The sequence below is a fragment of the Microcaecilia unicolor genome, chromosome 2 (assembly GCF_901765095.1).
Source record: "Microcaecilia unicolor chromosome 2, aMicUni1.1, whole genome shotgun sequence".
In the NCBI taxonomy this organism is placed as follows: domain Eukaryota; kingdom Metazoa; phylum Chordata; class Amphibia; order Gymnophiona; family Siphonopidae; genus Microcaecilia; species Microcaecilia unicolor.
The window spans coordinates 97,457,653-97,477,090 of NC_044032.1; the positions used below are offsets into that span (position 1 = coordinate 97,457,653).

At 46.7% G+C, this 19,438-nt stretch overlaps 1 protein-coding gene across 2 annotated transcripts in view; it reads left to right on the forward strand.

Moving 5' to 3' along the window:
* Window positions 1-402: 402 nt before the first annotated feature.
* The window catches only part of SETD9 (SET domain containing 9), a 38,495-nt gene continuing 19,459 nt past the window's right edge, over window positions 403-19,438 (forward strand). For both annotated transcript variants that reach the window (XM_030193153.1, XM_030193154.1), the window contains exons 1-2: window positions 403-648; window positions 14,806-15,149. In XM_030193153.1, the coding sequence (XP_030049013.1) occupies window positions 545-648; window positions 14,806-15,149 (448 nt within the window). In that variant the 5' untranslated portion in view covers window positions 403-544. The remainder of the gene's footprint in view (window positions 649-14,805; window positions 15,150-19,438) is intronic.

Genomic DNA, 19,438 nt, shown 5'->3' on the forward strand with positions numbered 1-19,438 from the left:
ATGGGCTACTGTTGAGTTATTTTACCACAAATCAGGTTATTTTAGCACAGTGGAGGGAGATTACATGCGGGGATGAGTTAGATTCCAGTAAGGATGGGCGGGGAGTCGGGGACGGCTGAAATTTCTGTCCCCATGCAAATGCAACTCTTTAATTGGAATATCAGTGTGGTGTTCTTTCCAAATTATCTGACAACACTGGCACAAATATAACAAAAAAAAAAGATATCATTATGATGCACAAAGCCTACTGAAACCAAAACTTTCACACAACCAAGGCCAGGAGTAATCTTCCATGCTTGTGACTAATACATTTGGATTTTTTTTGTTTGTTTTTGTTTCTTTGTTTTGCCAGTTTTAAAATCTTGCCCCTCACTTTTCTAATCCACGTTCCTGCACGAACCCTGCAAAGGTGATAAGGAACGAAACTGACATCGAAGCCTGATTGAAGGATTAAGTTCCCTGTTATCCGAAAAGAAAGACGTACAACGAGAAGAGAACCAGCGATCCTCCCTCCGCCGCGCGCTCTCTTTCCGCTCCAGCCATCATGGCGGGCCAGACTGGGACGCTCCGGGCTCTGCTCACCCGCTGGAAATCCTACCGGTACCGCTTCGTGCCCTGGATCGCACTCAACCTGGCCAGGAAGCGCAGGTAAGGAATCCGGCGGCCTAGGTTAAAATTAAATACGTCTTTAGGTCCAATTACAAATATTCTGGGTTGTTGTTTTGGGTTTTTTTGCCAGATTCAGGAAAAGAGGGCCCTCTGTGCAGCAGGGAGGGGTTGAAGTTTTCAACACTGTGTAGGGATTGGAAGGAGAGCAACTCAGCAGACTTTTACTTAAACCACAACATTTAAGTTTCGCCTCTAGCAGGGCTGCAGCCTGCACTGGGCAGATGAGATAACACAGCTCTTCTCTCATTTAGCACTCAGACTGGCTGACCTAAGGGGAGGTTGGATAAAACAGGAGACGAAATGACGTCAACACTTGAAACCAATTAGGGTAATATCTGTTTCCACTCCGTCGCTCAGCCGTCATCCCTATACACTCAAAACAAAGCAAACAAACTTCTGAGCTCCTTCATCCATGTTGTTGTCTTGTTGGTAGCATTAAAATTTAATTTCATTTATATTTTCAAACATGCCAGCTTGTGCAGCATACGGATGTACACAGAGGAAGTATAAGAACGGAATAACTTTTCATAGGTAAAGTAGTAATTTGTTATAAATTGTAATCAGTGTGTCATTTGGAGGGGCTGGTTATAGGGATATCCTAGCATGTGTTATATTCGTGCAGAGCAGTGGCGTTCCTAGGGGAGCTGACACCCGTGGGGGATTGCCGATGCGCCCCGCCCCACGGGTGCAGCGCGGCCCCCCCGGTGAAAGGACACCCCCCCCCCCCGGTGAAAGAACCCCCCCCCCCGGGTGCACGCCGCTGGGGGGGGGATGCCACGCGCCTGTCCACTTCGCTCGTTTCCAGCTCCGAGCTGGTGTAGGGTTTGCCGTGGCCAGCAAGCCAATCTTTGGCGCTGGTCATTGATCGTTGAGGATGAATAGGTTTAGCATGCATTTGCATTCTACTTGCGCTAAGAGCCCTGTTTTGCATGCATGTGCATGCTAGTTGCTTTCAGAGCCTGCGAGTGCATTGTTTCACACGCTCGGGGGCTCTGATTATGGAGCGGTAGCAAACGCAGGCGCTAGTATGGCACTAACAGCCTCTAGCACCTGCATTTGCTTCTGATCATCGGCCCATTAGAAACTCAGGTTCACATTCTAAAGGAGACAAATATGCTCTTAAGGACGGGGCTGGACCCTGCCAGGAAACAGACTGATAATACAAAGAAAAAAATGTGGTTTATTTGATTGTTATGTAGTGAATTGATATACGAAATGCAACAGGAAGGGTACGTCTGAGTTATTTAGTCCTTTGGATCGGAGGTCTAGTCAGAGAGAATGAGGTGCTGAGTCAGAGAATGATCACTATTCAGGACTGATAAAGCAAGATATTACTTTAGCCAGTGTTGGGCCTCCAGTCCAGAGCACTATGTTAAGCAAGAAGTGTGTGTTAGCAATAAAACAGATTATGGTATGTCATTGTACACAAATAAAGCTGAGAGAAAGCTGAAAACCTGTCTGTTAGTTAACGGAACCAAAAACAGGAAGGCAAGTGATCTGCAAGATCCAAGATGGCAAAAAAACAGCAGACTGACAAAGAACATCCATTACTCAAATTTATTCACTACACATAAACAAAATACTAAAAGCCCTATTTGGCCATGTTTCGCCCTTATAAAGGCTGTATCAGGGGCGAATAGAGACCAAGAGGTGTGTTTCAAAGATGGTTGACATCATTACATGCATAATCACACACTAAAATAACATACATAAAATGTTGAACAGACAACATAAAATTATCCTATCATCAAACAGACAAATGTCAAACAGGCTGCATCTTATCATCATATCAAATATCGACATTGAAGGTACAATGAAAAAAATAAGTCTTCAAGGATTTCTTAAACTTATCCAAATTCCTAAGCGCTTGCAAGGGAGCTGGTAGCTCATCCCAAAGTCTGGGTCCTGTAATGTAAAAAATGGAGGCTCTCTATTCCTCGAGACGAACTAAGCAAAATGAGAATACATCAAGTAAATTTGACAAGGCGAATACATCAAGTAAATTTGACAAGGCAGATCTTAAAGGTCTAGCGTGCTGATGTAAATGCAAGCTAGCAGAGATGATACAAGCTATTGATTAATTAGCCCTTTAAAGTCAAGTAACAGAATCTTTATGTGGTACTCTAAATTCAAGATGTACAAGATGGCCGACTGGTAGGTCGCACTGTGGGGAGCTCCGTTGTGGACCGGTCCAGGGATCGTTTCCCCAGTGCTCCCGCTGCAGTGCAATTCTCCCCCCCCCCCCCCCCAGAGGAGCCAGAGACGCAGATCGACGCGGTTGCCACTGCTGCCGAGGGTTTCCCGACTCCGGGAGCCGCATCGTGGACGGGTTCGGCCCTCCATCGCTGCGAGGGCCCGGGCTGTGAGACGGCCGCGTGCTGTCGGCCACCGGGCGCCGAGTTCGCCGAGTCCGTGGGTGAGTGCGTGTCGGCCACCGCGCTCCCCGGCAGGAACTGCCTGGAGCCATGTCGGGAGGGAGCGCCGTGTGGCCCGGGTGAGTTGGAGTGAGCTCACCCGCGGCCTTGTGGTGCGCACCCGACCTCGTGGCGCGGGCCCAACCCGGCGATCCAGGAGACCCACCGCACCGCCGCGGCGCTCCCGGATCGGCGGCCTGCCCCCATCACGGTGCCGAGTCCTCGGGGCTAGGGCAGTCGTGGTGGGGCACTGTGCTTCCACGGCGGGGCAGATTTCCACGCGCCTTGCTGCTCTGGAGGTACCGAGTGTGGCTGCCCAGCTGCTCCAGCTTGCCCCAGTCCACCCGCCCCAGCTTCTCCCTGCTTGCTTGCTCCAGTCCACCGGCTCCAGCTTCCCCCCTGCTGGTCCCAGCCTTGCTGCTCTGCTGCTCTGGAGGCACCAAGTGTGGCTGCCCAGCTGCTCCAGGTTGCCCCAGTCCACCCGCCCCAGCTTCTCCCTGCTTGCTTGCTCCAGTCCACCGGCTCCAGCTTCCCCCCTGCTGGTCCCAGTTCATCTGCTCCAGTGTGTTCAAGTCGGCCTGGTCCAGCTTCTCCCTACTTGCTCCTGTCCATCTGCTCCAGCGTGTTCCAGTTTGTTCAGTCCTTCTGGTCCCAGCTTGTTCTGGTCCACAGATCCAGCTTTCCCCCTGCTTTCCAGTCCGCAGATCCAGCTTTCCCCCTGCTTGTTCCAGTCCATTGACTCCAGTGTGTTCCAGTCTGCTTGATCCAGCTTCTCCCTGCTTGCTCCAATCCATCTGCTCCAGCGTCTTCCAGCTCGTTTCAGTCCTCCTGATCCCAGCTTGTTCCAGTCCGCCGATCCAGCTTACCCCCGGCTTGTTCCAGTCCATCGACTCCAGTGTGGTCCAGTCCGCCTGATCCAGACTCTCCAATCCATCTGCTCCAGCGTGTTCCAGCGTGTTCCAGTCCTCCTGATCCCAGCGTGTTCCAGCGTGTTCCAGTCCTCCTGATCCCAGCTTGTTCCAGTCCGCCGATCCAGCTTATCCTCTGCTTGTTCCAGTCCACCGGCTCCAGTGTGTTCCAGCCTGCTCCAGTCCGTCTATTCCAACTTGTTCCAGTTCATCTGCTCCAGCCTTCCCCAGCATGTTCCAACTCGTTCCAGCTTGTTCCAGCCTGCTCCAGCTTGTTCCAGTCCATCCATCCCAGCCTACCCAGCTTGTTCCAGCCTGCTCCAACTTGTTCCAGTCCGTCCATTCCAGCCCGACTGTTCCAACTTGTTCCAGTCCATCCGTTCCTGCATGATCCAGCTTGTGCCAGTTCGTCTGTTCCAGTGTGTTCCAATCCTTCCACCTCAACGTATCCTGTTGTTCTGTCGTCTTCTGGTCCAGCTCATCACAGTCCATCTGTTCCTGCCTGCCCCGGCTTGCTCCAGCCTGTCCATCTGCTCATCCTGACACAGTCCATCTGTTCCGGCTTGTTCCAGCTTGTCCCGGCTTGCTCCTGTCCGTCTATCCCAGCTTGTTCCTGACCGCTTGTTCCAGCTGCTACCTGCCTGCCTGTTAACACATCGAGTAACCTGCCTGCCTGCTTGCGAACCTCTCAGCCATTGACTTACCTACCTGCCTGCTAGCTTGTCAGCCATTGACTTACCTACTCGCCAGTCCAAACACAGCTTTCCAGCTCTATCTATCTGCTTAACACCTCAGTCACTACATAGTCACCTGTTAACACCTGTTAACTGCTTAACACCTCAGTCACTACATAGTCACCTGTTACACCTCAGCCACTACTTATGGCCCCTGTCCACGTTCTCTTCCTTGCCCTGTCCCTTCCTAATCTTCTTTCCCCCCCCCCCCCCACTCCCACTGTCTACCACTAGAACTCGCTGCCCTCCCGCCTGCCACGGCAATACCCTATTCACCCTCATCCCCCACCACCTCACCATCCCTCTTGTCCCCCTCCTCCTTCCTAGCTCTTAACCTTCAACACTTCCTTCCTGCCATTAACCCGTCCCCATTCCTCCTAAGTTCACCCCGTCTTCGTCGCCTTTGCCACCTGACCTCCCCCACCCTCCTCCGCATTCTCTTGCTCCTCCTCCTGCTATCCGCGGGAGACAACCCTAATCCAGGTCCCCCTCACCTGTCCCCGTCCTATCCATGCGAACGATTCCGGGATGTCTCCAACCTTGTCTCTATTCCCCTCCTCCCCCCCTCTTCCCTCCCCTTCTCATGCGCCTTGTGGAATGCCCACTCACTCTGCAACAAACTGCCCTTCACCCACGATCTCTTCATCTCTCGCTCCCTTCAACTGCTCGCCCTAACCGAAACCTGGATCTCCCCGGAAGACTTGGCCTCAGTCACGGCCCTCTGCCATGGAGGTTATCTCTTCTCCCACACTCCCCGCCCAGTTGGCCGCGGTGGAGGCGTTGGGCTACTACACTCGCCCTCCTGTAGTTTCCAACCCCTCCCCCTACCGCAGTCTCACTGCTTCTCATCCTTTGAAGCCCACTCCATCTGGCTATTCTACCCGCTGCCACTCAGAGTCGCAGTTATCTACCGCCCCCCTGATAAATCCTTCTCTTCCTTCCTCACCGACTTTGATGCTTGGCTTTCCGTCTTTCTTGAACCCTCATCTCCGTCCCTCATTCTCAGAGACTTTAACATACACGCTGATGACCCATCCGACCCTAACGCTTCTAAGTTCCTCACCCTAACATCCTCCTTCAACCTCCAGCTGTGCTCCACCACCCCTACTCACCGTGACGGCCATTGTCTTGACCTCGTCCTCTACTCCGGCTCACCCTCCAATTTCCATGCTTCTGCTCTACCTCTCTCCAATCATCACCTGATCAGATTTACACTTCTTCACCCCCCCCCCCCCCCTCTGCCCCGTCCAACTTTAACCACCACCTCCAGGAATCTCCAGGCTATTGACCCCCCCGCTTTATCCTCTAGTATCTCTAATCTCCTCCCCTCCATCATGTCCTCCGAGACTGTAGACAAAGCGGTCTCCGCTTACAATGCCGCTCTCTCCTCTGCTTTGGACACCCTCGCCCCATCCACCTCCCGTCCCACAAAGCGTACTAATCCCCAGCCTTGGCTGACCCCTTGCATCCGTTACCTTCGCTCCTGCACCCGATCCGCTGAACGCCTCTGGAGGAAATCTCGTACCCATTCAGACTTCCTTCACTACAAATTCATGCTATCCTCTTTCCATTCCTCCCTATTCCTTGCAAAACAGGACTATTACACCCAATTGACCAATTCTCTCAGCTCCAACTCTCGTCGTCTCTTCACCACCCTTAACTCCCTCCACAAAATGCCCCCCGCTCCCACTCCCCCTTCACTCTCTCCTCAATCACTGGCTGACTACTTCCGCGACAAGGTGCAAAAGATCAACCTTGAGTTCACTACCAAGCCACCACCTCCTCTTTAGCCTGTAGCCCCATCCAACAACCAACCAACCATGGTCTCTTTCTCCTCCTTTCCTGAGATCACCGAAGATGAAACCTCTCGCCTTCTTTCCTCCTCGAAATGCACCACCTGTTCCTCCGATCCCATCCCCACCAACCTACTTAACACCATCTCCCATACTGTCACTCCCTCCATCTGTCGCATCCTTAACCTTTCTCTCTCCACTGCAACTGTCCCTGACACCTTCAAGCACGCCGTAGTCACACCTCTCCTAAAAAAACCCATCACTTGACCCTACCTGCCCCTCCAACTACCGCCCCATCTCTCTCCTACCCTTCCTCTCCAAAATACTTGAGCGCACCGTTCACAGTCGCTGCCTTGATTTTCTCTCCTCTCATGCCATCCTCGATCCACTTCAATCCGGTTTTCACCCTCTTCACTCGACAGAAACAGCACTCTCTAAAGTCTGCAACGACCTGCTCCTCGCCAAATCCAGAGGCCACTATTCCATCCTCATCCTCCTGAATCTATCCGCTGCGTTTGACACTGTCAATCATGATTTACTTCTTGCCACACTGTCCTCTTTTGGGTTCCAAGGCTTTGTCCTCTCCTGATTCTCCTCTTATCTCTCCCACCGCACCTTCAGGGTACACTCTCATGGATCTTCCTCCACTCCCATCCCACTATCTGTTGGAGTTCCCCAGGGATCTGTTCTTGGACCCCTTCTCTTCTCAATCTACACCTCTTCCCTAGGCTCACTGATCTCATCTCATGGTTTTCATTATCATCTTTATGCTGATGACACCCAGCTATATCTCTCCACACCAGACATCACCGCGGAGACCCAGGCCAAGGTATCGGCCTGCTTATCCGACATTGCTGCCTGGATGTCCAACCGCCACCTGAAGCTGAACATGTCCAAAACCAAGCTTCTCGTCTTTCCACCTAAACCCACTTCTCCTCTTCCTCCACTCTCTATCTCAGTTGATAACACCATCATCCTCCCTGTCCCATCTGCCCGCAACCTCGGAGTCATCTTTGACTCCTCCCTCTCCTCTGCGCATATCCAACAGACTGACAAGACCTGTCGCGTCTTCCTCTTCAACATCAGCAAAATTCGCCCTTTCCTCTCTGAGCACACCACACGAACTCTCGTCCACGCTCTCATTACCTCTCGCCTTGACTACTGCAACTTACTCCTCACCGGCCTCCCACTTAGCCATCTATCCCCCTTCAATCCATTCAGAACGCTGCCGCACGTCTTATATTCCGCCAGAACCGATATACTCATATCACCCCTCTCCTCAAGTCACTTCACTGGCTTCCGATCAGATACAGCATACAATTCAAGCTTCTACTCCTTACCTACAAATGCACCCGGTCTGCGGCTCCTCACTACCTCTCTACCCTCATCTCCCCCTATGTTCCCGCCCGTAACCTCCGCTCACAGGACAAATCCCTCCTTTCAGTACCCTTCTCCACCACTGCCAACTCCAGGCTCCGCTCATTCTGCCTTGCCTCACCCTATGCCTGGAACAATCTTCCTCAACCCCTACGTCAAGCCCCCTCCCTACCCATCTTCAAATCTGTGCTTGAAACTCACCTCTTCAATGCTGCCTTCGGCACCTAACCTTTCGAGAAATATAGTATGCCCTATCAGATTGACTCTACACTTGTCTTTTAGATTGTACACTTGTCTCTAGATTGTACACCTGTCTTTTAGATTATACACTTGTCTTTTAGATTGTAAGCTCCTTGAGCGGGGACTGTCCTTTCAAGTTAAATTGTACAGCGCTGCGTAACCCTAGTAGCGCTTTAGAAATGTTAAGTAGTAGTAGTAGTAGTAAATAGATAATCAATGTAATTGTGCCAAAGTGGTAGAAATGTGGTCATATTTTCACAAAAAAACATATAAAATCCGTGCAGTAGTATTTTGAGCTAATTGAAAAGCCCTCATTGTAGCTCAATTTAAGTGTGTTGATTACCACAGAAATGGCCATAAATGCCCCCTCCACAATAAAAATAACTTTTTACCGCATTGCGTGCACGCACTAATCCTGAACTTACCAAGCACTTTTAAGCTGTGGTAAGCACACGCTAGTGCTTACCACAGCTTGGTGAAAGGGCCCCTATATCTTTCTATTTTTGATATAGGCAGGCAACAGAACAAAGGATATGCTATATCAGTAACAACAAAAATTAATATATGATCAGATATGTCAAAGTATTCCAACAACTTTCCTCAAATGAATCGATCTTTAGAAACACCACCTAAGTATACGTCAGCATCTCAGTATGAACAATGTCACAAAGTTGAGCATTACTGCAAAAGAAAACCTACCACAAGAGGAAAGAATCAAGTACAATATTCCATCCCAGATTCAATTTTAAACAATTGAAACAATTGTAAGACTTGTCCTAGAGATTTCAAAGCTACAGTTTTTATTTCATGGGGCATTATAATGTGCCATAGTAGGAGGTTACTTCCAAAATCTAGCTACAGTACCCTGTAAAATGTTGACATTCTTGTAGATTTTTTAAATATTCTGCTGTCTAAATCAACAGTTCAAAATGCATTAAAGTGGGATTTTACCTGATCTACAACATACTCTACACTAAGAAATACGAAGCCAAAAAGTCTTCATTGCAGAAGTCTTCACACTCTGTGACTCACTAGTGGTAGAAGCCTCTTTTGTAGAAATAACTTCTGGAAGTCATCCGTGATAAGTGTATCGACTTTGTACAGTGGGATGGTGCAATCTTTGCCTATTCTTCTCAGCAGAACAATTCAAGCTCTTTCAAATTCTCTAGGAATTGTCTGTGGATTTTTAGATTATTACCCACCTTTTCCAAATCCAAGTTTAAGGCAAGTTATATTCAGGCAAATGAGTTATTTCCTTGGTCAAATGGGCTCACAATCAAAATAATTCCTGAAGCAACAGAGGTTGAAGTGACGTGCCTAAGGTCACAAAAAGTGTCAGTAGGCGAAGCAGGATTTGAACCTTCACTTCCATGATTTCACAGCCCACATCTCTAATCATCAAGGTACTTCTCTACTCTCTGAAATGCAGTCGTCAAGTCTTTCCACAAATTTTGTATTGGATTTAGTTCTGGGCTTTGACTGGACCACCAAGGATGTTCATGATGTTCTTGCTGAGCTTGCTTTCTGATTAAGATCATTTATTGCTGAAAGGCAAATCTTCATAGACCCGGATCTATAATGGTAGACTGAAACTGGTTTTCCTCCTGGCTCTTATGCTGTATGGCACATCATATGGCTTTTCTTTGGCAGTGGCATGCTCCCTGAAATGTCCATATAGGTCATGTTTGTGGAGCAGGCAGCATTTTTCCCTAGGGCCCTGTTTACTAAGGTGCACTAGCGTTTTTAGCAATTGCTAATGCTAGAGAGATCTATAAGAAAATATGGGTGTCTCTAGCATTAGCAAGTGCTAAAACGCTAGTGCGCCTACAGCGCAGCTTAGTAATCTTGGGCCTCCCTTTGACATCAGCAGTTTCCTTAACCCACGACTACTAACTTTGGAAGGATAGCTTGACTGAGGTAGTGTCTGGATCCTGCTAAACTGTTTCAACTTCATAAGGACAGACCTGACAGTGCCCCAAGGGATATTCAGACACAGTGAAATTGTCTTGTAGCCTTTCCTCAATCGATACCTTTGAATAATATTATATTTGTTTGGTATTCACTTGATACAGCAGAAATAGCTCAATTCTTTGTGGAGGAGTATTACTGCGATTGAACAGGCAGGCTCTATGTAACGTATGGGCCTTCCTCGTTAAAACAATTTATGTAACCAGGACTAATTTGGGTTCACGATGATAAAAGATGTGAAACCTTACATTTTTGATCTCTTAATTACTTTTTAACATTTTTATTAACTGTTCTTTCACATAAAAAAGTACAGTCAGTAGAACATGAAAAATATAAAGGAAAGGACGTCTTTTGCAAGGTATTGTATACTGAACCTTGCAGCTAATAATGTTTTGGATTCACCAGATATGAAGGTTGTGTAATCCCCCATTATAATGGGGATTACTAATCTGATGGGAGCCCTTTCCTAGAGTCACTGGGGGGAGGGAATTGGTAGGTAATGAAGAGTGAAAAGCACAGCCCTGAGGGTAGTGTTTATGGGAAAATACTGTGGGAAATGTTTCTGGTTGTTGAATGGCAGTAGGGAAGGAGTTTAGAGTTAATAAATATTGTTATTGGGGAGAGCACGAGGTCTTTGGTTGCCTCTACCCCCCCCCCCCCCCCCCCCGCTGGCACCCTTGCGGAGAGGGGGGTGTCCTGAATGGGTTCAAGAAACTAAGGCAGACCAAGGAGGAGGTTTCTGCCAGTAACAGTATTAACTGTGAAGTGGAGGAGTGCTCCAGGTGGGAAACAGAGGATCCCAGCCTGGGAGCAGGAACAGGAAAGAGCCTGTTCGGAACCAAAGGTGGTAGCCCAGAGAGATACTCGTTTGGAAGAGTGTGGACAGACAGGGAGGTCTGGTCCATAAGATCACTTGTTGTACCAGTGCTGCAGGCACAGCCTAGGTTGTTTCACCCAGAAAGGATGGGTAATGCACAGGAGGAGCTGCAAATATGTACATACTGTAGGATAAGTACATAAGTACATAAGTACATAAGTAGTGCCATACTGGGAAAGACCAAAGGTCCATCTAGCCCAGCATCCTGTCACCGACAGTGGCCAATCCAGGTCAAGGGCACCTGGCACGCTCCCCAAACGTAAAAACATTCCAGACACGTTATACCTAAAAATGCGGAATTTTTCCAAGTCCATTTAATAGCGGTCTATGGACTTGTCCTTTAGGAATCTATCTAACCCCTTTTTAAACTCCGTCAAGCTAACCGCCCGTACCACGTTCTCCGGCAACGAATTCCAGAGTCTAATTACACGTTGGGTGAAGAAAAATTTTCTCCGGTTCGTTTTAAATTTACCACACTGTAGCTTCAACTCATGCCCTCTAGTCCTATTATTTTTGGATAGCGTGAACAGTCGCTTCACATCCACCCGATCCATTCCACTCATTATTTTATACACTTCTATCATATCTCCCCTCAGCCGTCTCTTCTCCAAGCTGAAAAGCCCTAGCCTTCTCAGCCTCTCTTCATAGGAAAGTCGTCCCATCCCCACTATCATTTTCGTCGTCCTTCGCTGTACCTTTTCCAATTCTACTATATCTTTTTTGAGATACGGAGACCAGTACTGAACACAATACTCCAGGTGCGGTCGCACCATGGAGCGATACAACGGCATTATAACATCCGCACACCTGGACTCCATACCCTTCCTAGAGGATTTACACTATATCCCTGAGTTTGTCTCTGGACTGTTACAAAGACATCAATTTGAAATACAAATTAACTTGCTTTATTCTGAAAGGATTTGAACTGCCCGTTGCAGAAGTTCAGTAAAGTTTCTGTTTGTATTCAAAAAACCTGGACTGGAGTCTTTTCTTGGCGTGAGAGTGAAACTTTCTTACTCCTGAACTACCATAGAAAACAGAGTACAGAGTAAAAGCCCCGGCTTAATACCCTACAGCCTTTTGGATTTTTATGTGGCCTGACCCGCGCCCAGCTCAGTGAGTTCAGATTTATTCAAAATTTTCTATCCCGCCCATCATAGAACATGTCTGGCGGCTTACATTCTAAAAAGTACATAAAGGAAGGAAAAGTAGTAAACTGTAAGGGGGGAAGGGTGGTGAAGAACTACAATTTCAATAGGCTAGAAGAAGAGAAGATGGGAAATGGGGGTGGGGGTGGGTCTTGTCTGGTCTGACAGGCTAAACTTCTGTGGATTGCAATGGAGAAACTATGGATATACATCAGAAAAAAGAAATGTTTCAAGTTCAGTTTTAAAATTTTGTAGAATTTTTTGATCCCAAAGAGTCTGAGGTAATTTATTCCAGTGGTCAGGACCCTGAACTGAAAAAAATTGCCATCCTAGTTTGTTGATGGATTATTTCTCAAAATGATGGCACTATTAGTAGGTTAGTCAGAAGTGAGTAAGGAAAACCCCCCCCCTCTCTGTTTTGGTTTTGAGCCTCTAGTCTCGGGTGCTGACCCGCAATGAGCTAGCTGATGCCCGGACTGTGTGTGTGGTGAGAGCAGGGTTACATGTCCCCCCAATAACCCAAGAAGTCAGCTCCGAAGAGAAGACCACAGTAAAGTGAATAAATGTTACCATTTTCATGAAAAACTGTTTCCAAACTTTTGGGACAAGTCTCCAGGTGCTTCTCCAACCTTGCCAACACTGGGAGTTGATTATTATATTACCAAAAATAAGCTGGAAAGCTTTAAGTACAATGGGACAGTTGGATAATAAGGTCTTTCCTTTAAGTAGAAATGTGATCTGAATTTCTCAGTTTTATGAAGATAGAAGTCACTAAACAAGTTGTAGGTGATATCTTTTTGAAAAGCTAAAATGATACATTTGTGACTTTCTCAGGTAAATACATAGATGGCCCCTTTTACAAAGATGCGCCTGCATTTTTAGCATGTGTTAAATGTAAGTGTGCGCTATGGGTGTCTCTAGCGTTTAGCATGTGCTAATCATTAGCGTGTGCTAAAAACGTTAGCGCATCTTTGTAAAAGACCCCCAGAATGGCTAGTGGAGGAGTGGCCTAGTGGTTAGGGTGGTGGACTTTGGTCCTGGGGAACTGAGGAACTGAGTTTGATTCCCACTTCAGGCACAGGCAGCTCCTTGTGACTCTGGGCAAGTCACTTAACCCTCCATTGCCCCATGTAAGCCGCATTGAGCCTACCATGAGTGGGAAAGCACGGGGTACAAATGTAACAAAAATAAAAAAATTGACAAACATGCAGATTTGGTTACTCAAGACTGTACATTCTCCCAAGTTGTTTAAAAAAACTGTAAAGTAAAGGGTGGGAGGATGAAGGACTTGATCTGAATGTGCCTGAATGACAGTCATGTGCATACTTTTCATTCTTTCTCTTATCAAACATTTTTTTGACCTTACAAGAAAATATTGAAAAATTATTTTTGGAGGTAGGAATTGTTAGGCAGCTTTTATCTCCCTGATGGTATTTAGGGGTCCTTTTACTAAGCCGCAATAAACAGTCACCTGTGGTAGTGTAGGCGCATGTATTGGGCGCGCGCTGGGCCAGTTTTTACTGCATCTACAAAAAAATGTGGTTTCTTTAATGGGACGGGAAAAGGGCCTGCGGTAAAAATGAAACCAATGTGTGAAAGATACCAACTCCACTATTTTCCCGCACAATTGGACTGCTTTAATAAGTTGTCTGCGGGTGCTTGCGAGTTACGTCTTTTTGGGCTGTTTCCATCCCCATCTCCTATTGGTCAAATTTGGTGTTGGAATGAGGCTTGGTGCATCTCAAGCCTCATTCTGGCTCCAAATTTGACCAATAGGAGGGTGAGGTGGGTGATGAGGTCATCAGCTGATGACTCATCATCAGCCCTGCGAGAGGCGGTAGCACGGGCAAGCCGAGCAGTGACCACATGGGATTGGATCAAGAGAAGTGCAAGCATAGCTTGTCGCAGCAGTGACCACGGGGGGACAGACTCCTCCCTGCTGCTCCTCAGCGAGCTTGGTCTATTTTGTGCTCCTTTCAGGTGCGGATTGAGCTTGGGATGTTTTAGGCTCCTTTCGGGTGCGGATTGGGCTGAGAGTTTTTTTGCTATCTGGCAACTTAAGGCTCGCACGCTACACATGCGGTGACTGGTTTGCATGCGCCAAGTGCCGATTACTTCCGAAACCGGCGCACGTAGGAGGAAATAAATAAATAATGCATCCAGGTGTTTTGGACATGCGTCAAATCTGAAATTACTACCAGGAGGGCGTGCTGGCCTGCTGGTAGTCTCATATTAGCACGTGCTGCACACGTGTAGCGTCTACTGCGGCTTAGTAAAAGGGCTCCTTAGTTTTAAGCTATCTAGTTAATTTAAGGACCCTTTTATTAAAGCTCAATGTGCACTAACGGAATTAGCACATTCTAAATGCTAAGAAGCCCGTAGGTATAAAATGGGCTTCTTAGCATTTAATACATGCTAATTCCATTAGCGCTCGCTAAGCTTTAGTAAAAAGGTCCCTTAATTCCAATACCTGCTTGTTTTCTGTCTTATCCTCTCACTTCACATCTAGGGATCCTTTATGCTTATCCCATAATTTATTGGTTATTGTTACCATTTTTTCTTCCACCATATTCCCTGGGAGGTTGTTCCATTTATGAATGATATCTGATCGCTTCTGTACAAAAGCAGAAATCACTGAGCAACATCATTGCATTCAGACTTTTTTCTTATGTTGCAGGACAACACGCCACGTCTCAAAAGATTCCCAAGACAAAATTATTTCCGATACTGTCGTCTTGGATACGTTGCTGAAAATCTTTCAGGCTCTGATCATAAGCAATTTCAGAGATGAATCTGTCTTGCTTCCTGAAGCTATTAGAGCCCGATATGAAGCATTATACACTATTCAGCAAACAATTGGTAAAGGTCTGGAACAGAGCATTTGTACTCCGGGGGAGATATTATTTTCTACGCTTGGTTTCAGTATTAATCGAAGCCCAAGCTCTCTGATCTCTGCTGGGATGGGAGTCTTCGTGTCCAAAGGATATGTGCCTAAAGGAGCTGTCGTAGCTATGTATCCTGGTACTGAACTACTACATTATTTATTATTCTACTTGCCTGGTAAAAAAAAATATGTGCTAATTCTTACTGCAAATTTTACTTTACTCATGCATTAAAAAATCATGTTACTGCCCAATGGAATAAGCTGATAACATTCTGCTGCATTGTGCATTATAAAAAAAAGCTCACTAAGCCGTGTAGGTGCCTACGTGCGTCAATTTTGAGTTACTGCCTCGCTACCGTGTGGCCCTTGTGGTAATTTCATTTTTTGACACGCATCCACTACTCACACCGGAAAATAATTTTTATTTTCAGGTTCGCGGCAGAAACCGGGCGGTAATCGTCATTCTACACGTGTAGACAATTACCGCACGGTTTATACATGAGATCTTACCGCTAAGTCAATGGCTGGCGGTGAGGTCTCGGACCCAAAATGGATGCATGCCAATTTTTATTTTGCCACATGTCCATTTTCGGCAAAAATGTAAAAAAGAACTTTTTTTTTTAATGTTTCAACATTTTTATTGATGATAAACAAATACATTTGCCTCTAGTGTCTGGCAAATGTCTGGCATAAACAATAATACCACCATCAAAACTTTTCAAAACAGAAATACAATGTGATAGTCCATCATCAATCTTTTTAGCATTTTCTCCCTTCCCCCCAAACCTACCCTCCCTCCCCCTTCATATTCCAACTTTTTATTGCTGAAAAACCCAATACAGGCTCATACAGAGCAGGGGCGTAGCTACGGGTGGGCCTGGCTGGGCCCAGGCCCACCCAATTTCAGCCCAGGCCCGCCCAGCGCCAGCCCCAGCCCCAGCTCCCATTGCCGGCCACTGCTGCTTTTCCTGTTGAGTAGCAGGGCCGGCGCTACAAAAAGAAGAAGCGCTAACGGCGCTAAGGACGAAAAATGTTTACAAAAAAAAAAAGCACGGCACCGGCAGGCACTGTCTTGGCAGCCTTGAGGCATTGGCTGCTGGCTCGCAGGCTCCTCCCGTCTCCTACGTCACTGCCCCTGCAGCGACGCAGGGGCAGTAACGTAGGAGACGGGAGGAGCCTGCGAGCCAGCAGCCAATGCCTCAAGGCTGCCTAGACAGTGCCTGCCGGTGCCGCGCTTTTTATTTTAAAACATTTTTCGTCCTTAGCGCCGTTAGCGCTTCTTCTTTTTGTAGCGCCGGCCCTGCTGCTCAACAGGAAAAGCAGCAGTGGCCGGCAATGGGAGGTGGGGCTGGCGCTGGCATGCAGGGCGGGCCTCGTCAAGGAAAAGAGAAAAGAGGGAAAACATGGAAGGATGGGGAGAAAAAGAGGGAAAACAGATGGAAGGATGGCAGAGAAAGGGAAAACAGATGGAAGGATGGCAGAGAATGAGGGAAAACATGGAAGGATGGCAGAGAATGAGGGAAAACATGGAAGGATGGGGAGAAAGAGGGAAAACATGGAAGGATGGAGAGAAAGAGAGAAAACAGATGGAAGGATGGGGAGAAAAGATAGAAAACAGATGGAAGAGAAAAGAGGGAAAACAGATGGAAGGATGGCAGAGAAAGAGGGAAAACGGATGGATGGGGAGAGAGACTCTGGATGGAAGGATGGGGAGAGAAAGGGGAGAGACTGGAAGGATGCAGAGAGAAAGGGGAGAGACTGGAAGGATGTGGAGAGAGAAGGGACACTGAACAGAAAAGGGTAGAGTGATACAGAGACACTGGTTAGAAAGAGGGAGAGAGAGACATTAGATGGAAGGATCAGGAGAGAGGGTAGATGGATGGAAGGATGGGGAGAGAAAGAGGGAAGACGTTGGATGGAAGGGTAGGGAGAAAGAGGTGACACTGGACGGAAGGATGCAGAAAGAAAGAGGGGAGACTACTGGAAGGATGGGGAGAGAAAGAAGAGAGCTGCTGGATGGAAAAGGAGAGTAGTGAAAGACTGGAGAAATAACAATCCTGAGATGTCAAATTCTGCATGAAATCCATCACTGGAGGAACAGAAATACATTTCTTTTTTGTACAGTGCATAAGTGTGGATTGAAGGAGTAGCTGAGAACCAGCGGAGCCAGGTTTAAACAGCATTACAACAAGTCACTTAATCTTCAATTGCCTTAGTTACAAATTCAGATTGTGAGCCCTCCAGGGACCAAAAACTACCTACTATATACCACTTTGATGGCTTTCAGGCTTGTAGGCAGTATATAAGAAACTACTTAAAACTCCATACTGCGGCACTTATTTTCAAAGCATATGGACGTCCCAAAATGCTGAAACGAACGTCCATGTGCTTGAGACTTCCAAATCCCAATTTTATAAAGGCAGGATTTTGGCAGCCGACACTGCCATACATCCAAAAAGCAAGGGGGAGTGTTGTGGGTGTGTTTTGGTCCAAAATCAGGATGTCCGACAGTGATTACCGAAGGAAGGAAATGTCCAAGTCTAAAAAGAAGGACATCCTTAGATAGACCTGTTTCAGTCACGTCTAGGGTACAAAAAGGTGCTTTGATTGAGCAGCTGGCCACTGTATGGATTAAGGCATGATACCTTCTTAATCCTCAAGTGATTGCTGTCCCCCTCGCTCTTCCCTGAAAGTTAAACTGGAAAGGAATGCCAGGCTCTGTAGCAGCTTCAGGTATTATAGGCATTCTGAATATAGCAGCTTGCAGATCTGAGGAGTAGCCTAGAGGTTAGAACAGTACAGTCTCGATTATCCGACATAAATGGGACTGAGCTGTTGCCGGATAAGTGAAAAGTCTGATAATACGGAAAACATGCTTTAAGCATACAGAACAGGCATATGGTATCTATATTTAAAACACCATATTGTCTATTAACACTAACCAGCAGCATGTGAAGCCGGAAAACAGGACGAGAACTTGTGCGCTTCTTAACGGCAACTTGATTACATCACCGGGGGGAGGGGGTCTGTCAGATTAGGTTCACGTCCCACTTTAACTCTTTTTTTTTTTTGTGAGCCTTCCAAGAACAGAAAAATAAATACTGTACCTAAATATATAAGTCACTTACAAGCTTGAAGGCCATTGAAGTGGTATACATTCAAGTACAGTAGGTATTTTTCCATTCCTGGAGGGCTCACAATTACAAAAAAAGAGTTAAAGTGACATTTAAACTTGGGTCCCTTGGTTTGCAGTCTGCTGCACTTCTGCTCTGCCTAGATGTCTATGTGGCCATTTTCTAAGAATCCTTCCATACAGGTGTTCATGTCCCTTGTCGTCAGTCTCTTGTATTTTCAAACAGGAAATCTTGAGCTATTTCCTGTTTGAAAATACATGAGATGGATGTTCTGACATGGACATCCCTATTCTAATTTGGACTTCCTTTCGAAAATACCCCTCTATGTTAGCTTTGTTTTACATAGTAGCATAGTATCAGGATTGAACTTCTAAACTGCTGGCAAAAAAAAAAAGGAGGAGGAAAAACCTCATGTGAAAGTGAGCGATGAACAAAAGGAGTGAGGTAAACTCAAGGAGGATGTCACAAAGTCTTTAATGTGAATAGCATAATATCGACCCTACACGGTCGTGTTGCTGGCTTGACAGTGTTCTGCAGCCCAGCGTCTTTTTAACTGAAGATTTAATTGAAGTTCCACAGCCAGAATTCCAATTTTATTCTTCAGTTAACTTCTCCGCTATAATACAAGAGATACACCTGACCCCTGAGGCAGGCCTTCGTGACGAAACATGGCCTTGTCGGGTTGATTGTATGCTATTCACATTAAAGACTTCATGACATCCTCCTTGAGCTTACCTCACTCCTTTTGTTCATCACATCTGAACTGCTGACATTTTTCAGGGACTGAACTGAAAATAAAATTTATTCTACCTTTGTTGTCTGGACATTTTATTTTACTGCTTGGATAGATCCCAGTTTCTCCTTTCCACTTACCAACACAAAGAAAGTTCCTTTCCAGAGTCTTATTTTTATTTATTTTTTTAATCTTTGCTTCCTTTTTACATTTCTTTGACATTTGATTGTTCCCTTTCATCTTTATTTCTCAATTTCTCTCTTCTCTGTATCTCCACTCACAACTAGATTTTACTACTCATTCTCCTCTTCTCTCACCTTCCTGTCTTCACTCTTTCTCTTTGCACCTCTCACTTAACCTACAGAATTTCCATCTTCCACTCCCCTTCCCTAATTTATCTTCCTCCAAGTCTTATACTGTCATCAACCCCAGATCCTTATATATCATTAACCCGTCCTGGCAGGTAACCCCTTTCTTCATTCTATTACGAACTACCCAACTTCCCACTCCTTTCACCCCATTTACAGGTCTGGCCCTTTTGTCTTCCCCTATTTACTCC